Genomic DNA, 15934 nt, shown 5'->3' with positions numbered 1-15934 from the left:
CCGAATTAAACTAACTGCTACTGAGTGTATTACAGTACACAGTAACAAGAGGATCCCGGTAAGTCTTGTCAGGGAACAGAAGTACCTGACAAGCATTTTGAGATTAAGATCATTAATCTTAAGATTAAGATGAGATTAAGACAAGCATACAAGATTAAGGCAGCGTCTGGGATGCTCTCGGACGTAGGTTCAAATCCTCGTCACGGCCCTTGTGGATTTGTTCCTTTACCTGTAAAGGTGTGTCAGGAAACAGAAATACCAAGTGACACTAAGTGAGGCTAAGTACCTTGGCGTCACTCTCGGCTCTAACAAGGGAAAGAAAGAGGAGCTCAACCAGCTCATAGGAACATGCAAAAGTCGACTCAAGGCACTGAAAGCTATGACCTGGAATGGGCATGAGGCCTCTATTGCCGTGCTTAAAATGATGTACACAGCCTATATGTGTACAGCTCCGTGTTAGACTATGTCGCACCAGTCCTGTGCACTTATTCCCAAGGCGATGTGAAAAAACTTGAAAACATATAAAATGAAGCCATGACGATCATTCTTGGAGTCCCAAGAACTGCCAAAACATCTAATCTACGAGAGGAGTTGTCCGTCTCCAGTGTTAAAAGCAGAATTAAGGAACTGAATGCCAGGCTTGCAATTAAGAGAGATCCCCATTAAAATTATATTTCCAAGAAAAAACAGAGTTCTGTGCTACTTACAGGAGGAAACAGGAGAAGCAAAAAATGGCATCACCGATCAGTCTGGTACCTGGAAGAACTTCACCTGCTTGAGCAAGCCCGTGAGCTGCCTGTACAGAGGTTACCTCCCTGGGAGGATGACTCTTGCAGGATTATTATCAATGAGATGTCAATGAAAAGGTACAACATGATACCCCAAGAAATGAGGCACAAGTATATTGAGGAAATTTATAAAGACGCAGGAAATTAATTAGACCAAATATACACTGATGGGTCATCTAATCATGTCAATGGCAGAGCTGGCGCAGTATACACTGTAATTAGGAATACAGTATAATGCCTTTCAACGCGGAAATGAAGAAAAGGCACGTATTGAGAACTATGTCTCTTCAACGCAAGTGGAGCTAGTTTCCATTGTTATGGCGTTAAGGTTCCTTGAGCGAAACACTTATGGTGCAGTGATCTGCACTGATTCAAAAGCAGCGCTACAAAGACTTAGTAAAAATCGGACAGAAAACTTTGCGATAGTCGCTGAAATCAAGAGCTGTGAGAGTACTAACCAATCAGGGAAGAGTCATCAAGTTCCTGTGGATCCCCTCTCATGTTGGAATCTGGAAATGAACGAGCAGATGTGCTGGCTGCTGAAGGAGACCATATTGAATACTTCATACCCAAAACTCTTCTACAAATTAGAGGTATCAGGTTGCCCCGTTCTCACACTTGCTTACGGTCAATATTGGCTTATTTAATAAGTGCATATGTGACATACTAATTGATTGTGAATATTTTAGTTTACCTTGAAAAGCTTCATAGAAAACACCGACCTCACCTAACCTTCTTAGTATGTTAAGATAAGCATCTTATTTACAATTATTACTTAACCTATCAACGGTATAGGTTAAGTAATAATTGTTATTAAGAAGCAATAAGATGCTTATCTTAACATACTAAGAAGGTTAGGTGAGGTCGGTGTTTTCTATGAAGCTTTTCAAGGTAAACTAAAATATTCACAATCAATTAGTATGTCACATATGCACTTATTAAATAAGCCAATATTGACCGTAAGCAAGTGCGAGAACAGGTATATATCACCTGACAAGGTAACTGAGGAAAGGAGGATAGAAGCACAAACCAGTGAATCTGTGGTATAATGCGGTTGCAGCTGACAATCCTAATCATTATGGACGAAGAGAGAATCAGTAATAGCAAGAATACATGAAGATTCGCGATGCAAACAACAGTTGGGAAGCGGAGTTGCAGAATCTGTGGTGAGTGACGGACACCGCCTTGACCACTACCTGAGAGAATGTGAACATTAAGAGTCATTAGAAATATGTATAGAATAATAATCCTCACATTGTTTGAGTTAGGAAAAATATTATTGGTCAAATACAGATATTGTTCTCAAAAGATTCCCCCATTTTGCAACAGCTGTGTCTGGGTACAAGTGATAGAATGAACAACCCAGCGGGTTTTCTTCTTATTGGGGAGTGTTGTACATGCTGCTATGGCGGTGTGTCCACTCACAGGATGAGTGGCGCTGCCCAATAAACTCGCCCCTCGGGACAAAATGAAATAAAAAATTTAGGACTACAGGGGACATTTGTAAATTCATATTTCATAATATATTTAAAATCTAATTTGCAGAGAAAGATTTGAATTGTGGATATTGTATAAATTTGAAATATAAACTCCACTGCATATTTTTGTTTTATTTAAGTCATGAAATTTCATCCGAGTTACTTAGCGTGAATACCTGAACGACGTCGCGTGTCAGGCCATACTCGCCTTTATCGCCCCTGGGTTACCACGCTCTTTATTGGGTATACCTGGTGTGTCATGTCCCTGTGTCCAGGTGTGTGGGGTGAGGCAGGTGTGCGTATATGAGGCGTGTGTGTATGAGGCTAGCATGCACGAGGCAGGTGGTGGCGGCGGCGGTGCAGCAAGACACCAGCAGAGGGCGAGCGACCGCCTCTGCCACACCCTCCCCGTCGCCGCCGCCACCCTGCTCCAACACTCACATCAAAACCTAAATAAAGAACTCGCTTTGCTCACAAATATAAAATCTTATACATTGCATTTTTAAACATTTTCGATAATATTTAATTACATTTGTAAGGCGGAGGGTGAGTGTTATTGTTTTATTAGGGTGATAATAATGGAGTGCAAGTGCCTGGCTTGACTCGCTGGAACCGAAGTGTGCGTTTGTCAACAAAGCTGAGAGGAACTTGGTGATTCATCAAGAGCCAGCAGTACCGCCCCTCACTTCCCAGTCAACCTGCTCCTCTCACGCCCCTCACCGTTCCCTTCAGGGGACTGCCGTTATGTCTACTGATACGGTAGGAGAGAGCCTATTGGCCGCCCTCACCCTACAGCTGTAGCCACATCACTGACCTTGTTGGGCCTGAGGGTGTAGTAGGTCAAGGGACTGTAGCCACATCACTGACCTTGTTGGGCCTGAGGGTATAGTAGGCCAAGGGACTGTAGCCACATCACTGACCTTGTCGGGCCTGAGGGTGTAGTAGGTCAAGGGACTGTAGCCACATCACTGACCTTGTTGGGCCTGAGGGTATAGTAGGCCAAGGGACTGTAGCCACATCACTGACCTTGTCGGGCCTGAGGGTGTAGTAGGTCAAGGGACTGTAACCACATCACTGACCTTGTCGGGCCTGAGGGTGTAGTAGGTCAAGGGACTGTAGCCACATCACTGACCTTGTCGGGCCTGAGGGTGTAGTAGGTCAAGGGACTGTAACCACATCACTGACCTTGTTGGGCCTGAGGGTGTAATATGGTAGATCAGAAGACTTTAGCTACATCACTAACCTTGTTCAAGGTGGTGATGTATCACCAAGGTGGTGCCAGTCTGTATTAAACTGTTTACAAGCTTCGTTACAATTTTGAGCTCATTTTTAACCCAAGGTATTATTGTTATTAACAATCTCATAGTACCATGAAGCTCTAGTGTTTTAATAAATGTAAACTAAGTCGACATGATTAAGAAAAGATGTGCATGATATATAAGTAGGTGATTTAAGTGCTTGATAAATCCTGACCCAGATAGTTTTGGCAAAGGACCTATTGTCATTCAGGCCTGGTTCTTGTATCCTGAGGTGCATGTTTCATCACCAGAGCATTGCAGTTTTTGAAGACCAATCCTGTTTTTGCCGAGTCTTACCTGCCAATGTTCCCCACCTGCAACACTGTTGTGTGGCATTTGTTTGGTCATCACACTGAAGCTCTTAATTGATGGTTGCTGTGCAAGTTCTTTCTTAATCTGTTTCCCAGCATCATCTGCACTAGGTGCTGTACTGCTTTAATCACAGTTGAGTTTTTTTTTGTTTTTCTGTATACAGTATCTCAGCTCGGTACAATATTGTTACATTCAGAGATAACTGAATGGTGAAAGCTCAGAATTCAGGGTTTGAATAATCATGAAAGGCATCTTTCTTAGCAGGATTATTTGGTTGCCTCTAGTCCCTCTCATTCTGTCCCTTATCCCATGTGCTCAGATTTAGTTTTCTGTCATGAAGGATCATGTGAGGCGCCTGAGTCTTGTAACCCTGGAGTGTTCATGGTACTTCCACCTGGTGGTGGTTAATGGGGATAGCCAGATAGGCAAAGGAGCAGTTAGCAAGAGTCCACGGTTGGTAGTCACATGACCAGTCGGTCATTCTGAAATGAATTTAATTTTCTCCAGTGACTTTCAGCACCTATTAAAACAAAAGAATACTTGAAAATTACATGGTACTTGTACCAGAATGTTGTCTAGCTTGACAGTTCACAAGCTTGTCATGTGACACGATGTTTTACATGGTTACCACTGTTCATGGACGGAGTTTTTGTTTGGTGATGCTTGATCAGTTAAAATAAAATTATTTTGGTTTAGTATGTAAACAGATGTCAGCTACCAAATTATAACCAGTTAATACTGTACAGTATGTCCATTAAGCATTAGTGAATGCAAACATTAATGTGTACAGTACTGCAACTACACCACAGCTGTGTTAACCATGAGGACACTCTTCTCTATAATATAGATTAAGATAATTAGGATGGTGGGAATAGTTTAGTATTACATTACTAAATGCCATTTTTTAAATTAAGTTTAAGATGCTACATTATTATTTAATATAGTCAAGCTGAAATCTCAGTTAATGGCTTTTTAAAATTGTTGTTTTACTGTACTGTATCTAAATTTTGCATGTGCTTTCCAGTTCAGTAATCCAGACATGCCAGGATATGTTGGATTTGCCAATCTTCCAAATCAGATTCACCGTAAATCTGTCAAAAGAGGCTTCGAGTTTACTTTAATGGTTGTAGGTGAGTGATCCCTGTTGTAGAACAATATTGGCTATTGAATACATTGCAGGAGTGTTGAAATGTTGAGTAAACTAGTTCTCTCATGGGTAATGTTGCACACCTAGATTCAATACATATATTCAGTCCTTTATAGTGTAATTTGTAATTCTTGTATTTTAGTCATAAACACTTTTCCATACCAGTCTTTGTGCATTTAGTCTTTTTGCTAAGCAATTAATTATTGTATGCATGTGATTACTTTATCTAATGAAGGTATTTTCATGAAATACGGTACAGTGTAAGATATTCAACTGAGCAATGTATGCTACTAATTAAAGGATACATGTTTTGCCAAACAAACATGGCTTCAATTCATATTTGTTTTTTAATATTTTATGATAATGTCCATGAATAAAATTAAAAAAGGTTACAGGATTTTTTTACAATACCAGTATAATGAAGAGTAGACATAGTACAAAAAATATGCTTCTATTTTTATCTTCAATAGGTGAGAGTGGATTGGGAAAATCAACATTGATCAACACACTCTTCCTCACTGATCTCTACCCAGACAGAATTCTGTCTTCTGCTCAAGGTGAGTTTATTAGCTATAAATTTTACTCATATTATTATTATTTTTAAACTTGAGCTATCATTATTTTTCTACTGTTAGTTTTAGGGGCCAGTATTTTGAATCCATTCATTCAAAATAGTCTCCAGATAATATATTATGAAGGGTCTGATGGTTTCTATTGAAATTCTCTGCAGTAATACCTTGCTGTAAGACCTCTCAGGATTACACTCCTGCCATATCCACAACTAGGTTGTGTCACTCACGATATTTGCCCAACTTATCTGCTTTTCTCTCTTTCTGTCCTCAAAATGTGCTCATATTTTTTTTATTTGCTTATTCAGTATGATCACTGCTGGGTATGTTATATTGAACATTTAGTGAAGATCTTTCACTCTGACATTAGAGCATTGATCCTCACTCATCTCACACATACTGGATAATACTGTAGTACTCATTTTATATTTAGATAGTTGTAGTAGTAGTCATACACAATTTGGTGTAATTCTTTTTGTTTTCCTTATAATTTGCAACAGAGAATATTGATAAAACCGTAAAGATTGATGTATCGACAGTGGAGATTGAAGAGCGAGGTGTTAAAGTTAGACTGACAGTAGTTGACACGCCAGGTTATGGAGATGCCATTGACAACACAGATTGGTGAGTATCTGAGTACTTCAGCTTTTCAGAAATTGTTGTTTACCAGTGTGTATGAAGGGTTATTTAGCATTTGGTAGTGAACATGCAATCACTGGTAAATGCCTTTTGTGTATCATATTAAACTTTTAACATTTATGCATATTGGTGCAAGAAAGTTATTTATTGTTACTGGGCCATATAGGCCTCTGGTGGAATATATAATTTTTGTTTAGCTCATCATCAGGGGAACACCTTGAATGATACTGAGGCAACTAGTGTGGGGGTTTTCTTTTTTGCTTTCACGACTGCAATGCGTACGTCGCCAATGTACATGTGGCAGACGCTTCACGAAACTGTCGGAATTAGCAGAATAGAAAATACGAGAGCAACCGTACAGGGCCTGGGAGCAAGGTCGAGTTAAGAGTCCTTGAGGGTCTCTTCTCAGACTAGCCTCACCTGGTCCTGCTCCACATTGATTGTTGGAATCTCCTCAATGATTTAACACTTTAAGGGACTCCCAGGGGTCCTCATCACATTTATAGTTTAGTGAATTAGGCAACTCGGTGTTGAAGACACCTAGAGCTGAAGGCTTGAGTAATATTGGCAGTATTCAGAAGTGGTTCAACGGAAACACCGCATAAAGCTTAACAGTAGTTTATTACTAACTTAACCACTAATTCAAAGGGTGCTTGATTTACTTTAGATTGGCGTCAGCAAAGCTATGGTTATATTAGCGAGACTCTTGACGTCTGGCTAACGACTCGTATCCACTCATGGCGAAACACCTAACTTAACACAGTTGACAGCCAATCATTAACACGGCAACCTAACTGCCGGTATGCAAAGGGATCACAAGAATTCCAACCGGATACTCGGTAATGATGATATGCAATAAATCACAAATACACTGTCAATGGGACAGGCAATAACATGCACAATAATAATGTCACACAATAACTAAATGTGTGATGTATGTGAAGCTCACATTCACAGACGCGTGAAATGCCGTGATACCACACAGATAAACACACATTCACTGTTGATTCACCTGTAACCTGTGACAGGTATGAGAAGGTGAGAACTGTGGTTGAATCCTCAGATAAACACAGACACAATAAAACAATGACAAGATCTTGTACTTACAGACAAGGTACCTTTCCTTACTCACTCAGACACATTTATGCAAGAACTCGTAGGTGGCCTGACAGCTGGTTTCGCTCGTAGACACGGAGGGTACTCGCAGTAGGGTGTACTGTATGTCTACAGACACACGCACACACTCTTGGCACTGGCGGTGAGTAAGGGTGGTGACGTCACGTGGTACAGTGAGGGCGGCGGCGGCTGGCGGCTGCAGGTTATATGGTACCATGCACTATACTGTACACTGTGGTAAAGTCACACACAGATTACTTAGGCGGCGGCACTGCCTTAGTTCACTCTAAGTCACTCACAACGATCTTTGTCACCAGGGGTTACCTGATACCAGTCTGTTTCGCTCTGGTGATTTTGTCACTTTAGGCTTCTGAACAATATATTCACACTCATGATTCTGGGCGAGTGTGGGTATATCGTAAAGACGCTGAGTTAACTTGACGGTGAGACATGGACGGTGTTCAGTCTATTGGCCGGTAGACAGAACAGGACACGTCCTCTGGGTAAGGGCTCCCTCACTTGAATACTCTACAAGGGCTGCCGGGCATCTCGTGGCACACAGCACAAAAGTTACAATTTGACCAATAGCATTGCAGCAAATGGGCGGGAACCAATCATATTGACCGTTCGATGATCAGTAGCAGGAGTGACGTCATGAACACGTCACGACCACGTCATGGCTGTTATTCTCCATCGCTCCGGTTGATCCCAGGGTCACACTGTCGCCTTGCAGGCGTCCCCTCTACTCTTCTCACGGTTCACACCAGCCAATGTACTCATTGACCCTTTGGCAAGTATGCTTAACTTTCCTGTATCTACTTCCTGCCTGGACATACGGCGGCCTCCGTATTATAAAAGTGTTCCTGGTTAAGTGGGCATTCTGGAGATACCCAACATGCCAAGTCACTATCCAGGGTTAAGAGAGATGGGCCTTGTGCACGAAGTTTGGTGCACTGTGCACTGCAATGCCATTCAAGTCAGCTGTGGGAGAATCTTGAGAGAGACATTCTCACAACTAGCAACAATACAATTAGTTGCAAATTTCTACACTCAAGCAAATTTCTACACTCAAGCCCTATTTCCAGAGGATTATTCCAGTCTTTCCACTTGCAAATGATCCTCTAGGAAGTTTTACATGAGCCAGTTTTGTACTTTTTTTTCCCCAAGTATTACAGGAAATACAATATTATAAAGATATGGTATTCAATTCAAATTTGGGATGTGTATGTCTTGGATCTACACCATATAGTGCAGTATTGTGTACTCACTTCTATTCCATTCCAAATTATGTTGCATCATATACCTCACGGCCCAAAGAAGGTTTATCTATTGCATTGTGCAGAGCGCCTTGAGGTGCTAGATCGGTGGTGCGCAGGGCGCTCGTAGGTACAGTATAGCGTAGCATTCAAGACTCCTGCGGCTACATGGGGTTCACATCACCTTCCTCAGGGCTCTTGTAAACAATATTATTTTTTTTTTTTTTTTTTTTTTTTTTTTATAATTGTGGGCAACATTCCCGGGTGTGAGAGCCTCAGTACTGAGTGAGCAACCAAGGCTGGCACACATAGCATAAGATAACAGCAATGCTGAGAGAGAGATATATACAAGAGTTGTTACATTCTTGTACAGCCACTAGTATGCGTAGCGTTTCGGACAGGTCCCTGGAATACGATCCCCGCCGCGAAGAATCGTTTTTACAACCAAGTACACATTTTACTGTTGAGTTAAACAGAGGCTACAGTTAAGGATTTGCGCCCGGTAAATCCTCCCCGACCAGGATACGAACCCATGACAAAGCGCTCACGGAACGCCAGGCGAGTGTCTTACCACTGCACCACGGAGACTGGTTCAGCTTGTGACCACAGCATCGCCTAAAAATGTTAAAATAATGTAAATGTAACTGGTATTATTTAGCCATGATAGTATTACAGAAGAGCCTGACTGTGATAAAGACTGTAAAATGTTCATATATCGGTGAATCAATGCTGTTCGAGATGTTCACAGCATTAGCCACAGCACACTGCCATTATTTTGTCCATCTAATAATCTTCAAATGACCTTTTATGTTTCTTTACAAAATAAACTAGTGGAAAATTATTAATTTACAGAATTTAGTTACCAGGATTCTGATAATAGCAGGATTGTGGTGAGAATTAGCAATGTGCGTAGTATAGTGGGAGGAGTATTCTTGGTGAGGGAGGGAGAGGCGGCGGCATCTGCTGGTTGGTGTGTGGCAACCTGTTATTGTCTGAACTCACCATACCAGCTTAGTGGTTTGCTATGGTGAACACAAATGTAGATACTTATATATAACGTGTTTATATATAGTGTAAGGACAGCAAAATGGGTATGTTAGGAGGAGCCATTTTGATGAGTGAGTGAGTGAGGCTGTCGTTTGCTGCCTGTTGTGTGACTTGTCATGCAGTGTATGGTGGCCGCTGTGCTGTTTGGACACCATACCAGCTTAATTGTATAGTTATGGTGAATAAAACATGTAGATACTTATATATAATGTGTATAAATAGTGTAATATAAACAATAACAGTATGGAGGGAGCAGGATTGTTGGCGAGTAGGTGTTGATGGAGGGAGGGAGGGAGGTGGCGTCTGCTAGCTACTGTGTTGCGGCCACTCTCGCTGTTTTGACTCGCATACCAACTTAGTTGTTCATTATGGTGAACACACATGTAGATAGGTATATACAATGTGTGTGTATGGTGTAATAACAGCAAAAACACTGTTTGATTGTAGAATATAATATATATGTCACAAATATGAGCCCCATAATTTTTAGCATAGCGATGTTCCACACATTGAACTATATAAATTCCACAAATTACACACTTTTGAGTAATATTACAGCAAAAACCAGAGAAGAAACGAATGAGAAACATCAATATAATTGTGAAGCATTATATTCACGGCAATTGCTGCCCCACGGGTTGGCAGGGTCGAGTGAAACTGAACGCTCCATCGCTCAGCACCCATGATTTGCTCAACTTCCCAACTCCATCACGGCTAACTTATGTCACATACAATATTCTTTTTAATTTCCCGTGATCAGAGACTACATTTTAACAATATAAGAGAGAACATTTTTTGGCAAAGAATTTATTTTCGGCGCACAGCGGGAATGTTATATTTTAATGCACAGCAGTGCATTGGTTAAGGAGGTCTTCATCCATATTTCGAGGGGCTGTTTAGTTTAGAGACAAGATTGAAGAAACAGAAAATAGGGAGGTGTCATAGTATTGGTAAAAGTCACTCAAATGTAAAATAATTAATACTCAATAATCCATAAGATGTAGATATTATAGCAGTGGAAATACAAAACCAGACAAATTAATGATCATAAAGGCCTACAGCTCACCAAGAAGTAGCACATGAACAAAAGTGGAATTAGTTAAGAAAGGTCTTGTCCTGTTATAAATTATAAATGCTGTTCATTATGATGTGTAAATATGTGAAGGGAAATATTAGAGAATTTCAACTGTGGCCCCTGGTGTCATACATAGTGATTTTATCTCTTCCAATTTCTACACATACAGTATGAAATGGGGTTGGGACATGTTTGTTGAATGATGTATTTCATTCCACACAGACACTGTAATTATGTCATTTGATGTACATACAGTATTACTGAAATTAATCAAAATTACTTGGGCTTTATATCTGGAGAAACACAGTGCTGCACCATTGTAGCTTTGTTGTGTAACTCCAGATTGGCCTGATACCACTAACATACTTTGTGTAATTTGCCAGGTTGATGTAAAGCAGGCATGTCAAACTGAGATTTCCCCAAGGGTCATATGGGTCACATTTGTGTTGTCATGAGGGCCACACATGACTACTAATTGAAGTCATTTAATAGAAATTATTGCAGAATAATTGTATTACTGTACTTAAAATTTGTTATTACTTTATTACTGTGGCCCTTTGTGCGGGCCGCAGGTGTGCTTGCAAAGGGCCGCATGTTTAACAAGCCTGATGTAAAGTATTCCCTTTTATTTAATATAATTGTACTCACTCTGATTTGGTCTGTCAGATATTGATTAGTACTTGAATATTTATTTGTTTAAATGTTAAATAATAATTGTTACCTTAATTTTCAGTTTTCAATCAATTATTCAGTATATCAATGACCAGTTTGAACGATATCTCCAAGATGAATCTGGTCTAAACCGTCGCCACATTGTTGATAACCGGGTCCATTGTTGCTTCTACTTCGTCAACCCAGCTGGTCACGGGTATGTGTTGACAAGCACTTGTTTTAAGATGATCTTCTTAACTAAAGCAAAGATTTCAGCATTTGTTACATGGAATAATGTCTTTTTCTCTGTTAGTATTAATATCATTTTCCCTCATGTACAATGGAGAGGTTCATTGATGTATGTAACATCTTTCTATATAGAGAGTGAAAAGGTTCATTATCAGTGTTTGTATCATTAATCTATATGGAGTGGAGAGGTTTATTATCAGGGTATGTATCATCGACCTATGACGAGTGGAGAAGCTCGTTACTGTGTCAGTGTATGCATCGTCAACCTATGCAGAGTGGAGAGGTTCATTATCATTGTATTTATCATCAACCTATGTAGAGTGGAGAGGTTCGTTATCAGTGTATGCATCATTCTATATAGAGTGGAGATTATACCACACTATTATATATCTCCTGGTAAGCTGCTTCATATGTTTACCACTTGAATATACAAGTATATAGCCTAATTAAAGTAAAATCGTTTTCGTGTAAATTTAAAACCATTTCTGTGTTATTGACTTTTGTCATGAGCAGCGTTGGATTATTGTGTATGTCATACTCGTCCTGTGATTGGTAGTGAAAAATGATTACAGAGGACACAAAATGACTTACTCTGACCGAAGTGGGTCTTGTTGAACATTTATTAGAATTCAGTTGTACCCCTTATTTGCAAGTATGGTAGTAACAGAACAAATGCTTGCACTGCAGCTGCTGTTTGACACTGTAACATTGCACATTTGGGCCAAGTCAATTAGGTAATACTTAGCATTTTTTCAGCATTGAATATTACAAAATAACAGGTACAGGTATGACTGTTTTCATGTAGAGTGATAGAGGTTTGGCAGGAATTGCATGTTTACTAAAAGTGTAAATCCTCATAAATGATTTTTTTTGTTTTCAACAGATTGAAACCTCTTGATATTCAGTTTATGAAGCAGTTACACAACAAAGTAAATATTGTTCCTGTCCTTGCCAAGGCCGACACACTCACCAAGCAGGAGGTAGCGAAGCTCAAACGAAAGGTGAGCTTACTAATGGAAAGTGTTACAGATTTTTGTCGCAGAAATCACCAAAGGAAAACAGGTAAACAAGTATGAGTCAGTGAAGATAAATATGCATATACTGTGTGGTCCTGTGGGGCAATTGGTAACATCTCACTCTAATTAGAAATTTAATTTATATTGATATTAAAAGTATTTGTAATTTATAATTTAGAAAAATTAAGAAAAAACATATTAAAATAAGTATGTTTCCCCAGTAAGAAAATAGTGATTATAAACACCAAGATAAGGATAGACTTTAGTTGTAGACATTGCAAGGTTTCATGGAAGTGCTTTATCACACTTAACATGGATACATGGGTAATGATTCTACACTTGTAAAATAATTTTGTTGGCCGAAGATTGAGGTGGATGGGGAGCAGAAGGTTCCTGTTATGTCAGCGGCAGGTACCTCATGGGTTATTTGGTAGTCACCCGGGGTGCAGCTTGGTAGTCACCCGGGGTGCAGCTTGGTAGTCACCCGGGGTGCAGCTTGGTAGTCACCCGGGGTGCAGCTTGGTAGTCACCCGGGGTGCAGCTTGGTAGTCACCCGGGGTGCAGCTTGGTAGTCACCCGGGGTGCAGTTTGGTAGTCACCCGGGGTGCAGTTTGGTAGTCACCCGGGGTGCGGCTTGGTAGTCACCCGGGGTGCAGCTTGGTAGTCACCCGGGGTGCAGCTTGGTAGTCACCCGGGGTGCAGTTTGGTAGTCACCCGGGGTGCAGCTTGGTAGTCACCCGGGGTGCAGTTTGGTAGTCACCCGGGGTGCAGCTTGGTAGTCACCCGGGGTGCAGCTTGGTAGTCACCCGGGGTGCAGCTTGGTAGTCACCCGGGGTGCAGTTTGGTAGTCACCCGGGGTGCAGTTTGGTAGTCACCCGGGGTGCAGCTTGGTAGTCACCCGGGGTGCAGCTTGGTAGTCACCCAGGGTGCGGCTTGGTAGTCACCCGGGGTGCGGCTTGGTAGTCACCCGGGGTGCGGCTTGGTAGTCACCCGGGGTGCGGCTTGGTAGTCACCCGGGGTGCAGCTTGGTAGTCACCCGGGGTGCGGCTTGGTAGTCACCCGGGGTGCGGCTTGGTAGTCACCCGGGGTGCAGCTTGGTAGTCACCCGGGGTGCAGTTTGGTAGTCACCCGGGGTGCAGCTTGGTAGTCACCCGGGGTGCAGCTTGGTAGTCACCCGGGGTGCAGCTTGGTAGTCACCCGGGGTGCAGCTTGGTAGTCACCCGGGGTGCAGCTTGGTAGTCACCCGGGGTGCAGCTTGGTAGTCACCCGGGGTGCAGCTTGGTAGTCACCCGGGGTGCAGCTTGGTAGTCACCCGGGGTGCAGCTTGGTAGTCACCCGGGGTGCAGCTTGGTAGTCACCCGGGGTGCAGCTTGGTAGTCACCCGGGGTGCGGCTTGGTAGTCACCCGGGAGGAAGCTTGGTAGTCTGTCTCTAGTAGTAAATGATTTTTATTTAATAGGAATGCACTCTGGGTATAATTGAGCATTGTCCAGTGTTTCTCACACACAAGTATGACCTGGCTGGCGGGAATAATTTGGGAAGTTGTTTACTACACCAGTTCTACACCAGTTCTACACCAGTTCTACACCAGTTCTACACCAGTTCTACACCAGTTCTACACCAGTTCTACACCAGTTCTACACCATTTCTACACCAGTTCTACACCAGTTCTACACCAGTTCTACACCAGTTCTACACCAGTACTTCAGCAAATCCTAACCAGAGATCAGTTGGATCTTGTCTTAGAAAGCTGTTTAGATTTTTTTTATGCATACAAAGCTCGATTTGTGTGCACCACTTACGAAGTACCTTAATTTACAAATCATTGTTCTCAACCCCTAGGTTTTGGACGAAATTGAGGAGAATGGGATTCATATCTATCCCCTGCCAGACTGTGATACAGATGAGGAAGAGGATTACAAAGAGCAGGTAACAGAATGCTTATTGTAAAGGTAAACTATGAGAGTTAATCTTAAAATGCTTATTATTTAATGTGTCATTATAATATATGATGGATGGGTGATAAATATCCAGAGGAAAATTTGAAAAAGTCTCATATAATCATTTACTAAGTCTGCTAACCTATTCAGAGAGAGTAAAATAGAGAAACAAAACAATGTTTTATGACTTGGAAGGGACAAAATTGCAGTAAAAGATATAAGATGCATGTTGACCAAACCACACACTAGAAATTGAAGTGACGATGACGTTTCGGACCATTTTGGACCATTATCAAGTCGATTGTGATGAGATGAAGGATCCAAGAGAGAGGCGAGGAGATGGAAATCTTGGAGGATGGTAAAAGCAAGGCAAAAAGTATGGAAGGTAAGGGTGTAATAATAAGAAAAAGAAAGGGATCATAAGAGAAAACAAGGGAAAGAAAAACAGAGAGAAAAGGAAGGGTAGGCTTATCCTTTTTTTTTTTTCGCCTATTCATCCAGTCCATTGATATTGATAATTGGGTGTAGGCAGCATCGGCATTGCATGCGAGGTTTAGGTTGCAGCAACACGCTAGGTTTGTTGCCTTTCCAGATGCTGGAGAGATCCCGGGGCTGGGGAGACTTGGGGTGTTTGGGCCCCGTTTGACCCTGCCTGGGTGTTGATACCCTCGGCACGGGGCTTGTTGTTACAAGGGGAGGGGTTTTCTTACTCCTCCCTGTACGAATTTGATATGGGTTCAGCAAATTTGATATGGGTTCGGTTCCAGGTTCCCTTGGGTTCTTCGGTCCCTTCCTTCCGGAGGTTTTTGGCTTCCCATATCCCACCTAAGGAGGTTCGGGAGGCTCCTGCAGTGTACCTCTTGCTTGTTCGCCCCCATGCTTCCTAAGGATATTGATCAGGTGCAGCTCTTTGTGCAGGTTCCCGCCCTTTTGGCATCCCATGTAGATGAGTATTTGCATGCCCGAGGTCATTTGGCTTCGGTCTTGCGTTTCTTTTCCCTACTCGAGCTGTCTTCGGACTGGCTTGAGAAGGATGTGGAGGTGCTGGGACCCGGGCCGGGGTCTGATGCGCTTGCCTTTTTTTTTTATATATATAATACAGTACAGTATTGTACTTTGAAGTAAAAATAGCAGCTGAGGGGATATGAAATGATAGAATTGTAAGACATTTACAAAAGTGACATACAGCATTATAAGTGGGGTGAGTAGGCATACACCATCATAGGAGAGGAAAGGCGTGCACACAGGAAAGTTTCCATTGCAACAGTATGAGAGTAGAATCAAGTAAAGGACATGTAGAAGTAGTAATATGTATGTGTTAAGTAATTTCTTTTTCCTTGGCCACTCCTTAAAC

At 41.7% G+C, this 15934-nt stretch overlaps 1 protein-coding gene across 3 annotated transcripts in view; it reads left to right on the top strand.

Annotated features, from left to right (window-relative positions):
- Nucleotides 1–15934, top strand: part of Septin1 (Septin 1) — an 85151-nt gene that overhangs the window by 65591 nt on the left and 3626 nt on the right. For 2 of the 3 annotated variants that reach the window (XM_045762161.2, XM_069339807.1), the window contains exons 3-8: nucleotides 4901–5006; nucleotides 5494–5580; nucleotides 6093–6216; nucleotides 11459–11593; nucleotides 12509–12626; nucleotides 14483–14569. In XM_045762161.2, coding sequence (XP_045618117.1) covers nucleotides 4901–5006; nucleotides 5494–5580; nucleotides 6093–6216; nucleotides 11459–11593; nucleotides 12509–12626; nucleotides 14483–14569 — 657 coding nt within the window. Of the gene's footprint in view, nucleotides 1–2834; nucleotides 3026–4900; nucleotides 5007–5493; nucleotides 5581–6092; nucleotides 6217–11458; nucleotides 11594–12508; nucleotides 12627–14482; nucleotides 14570–15934 lie in introns of those variants that run through there. The other variant, XM_045762162.2, reaches the window with a different exon arrangement.

The sequence above is a fragment of the Procambarus clarkii genome, chromosome 42 (assembly GCF_040958095.1).
Source record: "Procambarus clarkii isolate CNS0578487 chromosome 42, FALCON_Pclarkii_2.0, whole genome shotgun sequence".
Classification (NCBI taxonomy): Eukaryota; Metazoa; Arthropoda; class Malacostraca; order Decapoda; family Cambaridae; genus Procambarus; species Procambarus clarkii.
This window is presented reverse-complemented; position numbering and strand designations above follow the sequence as displayed.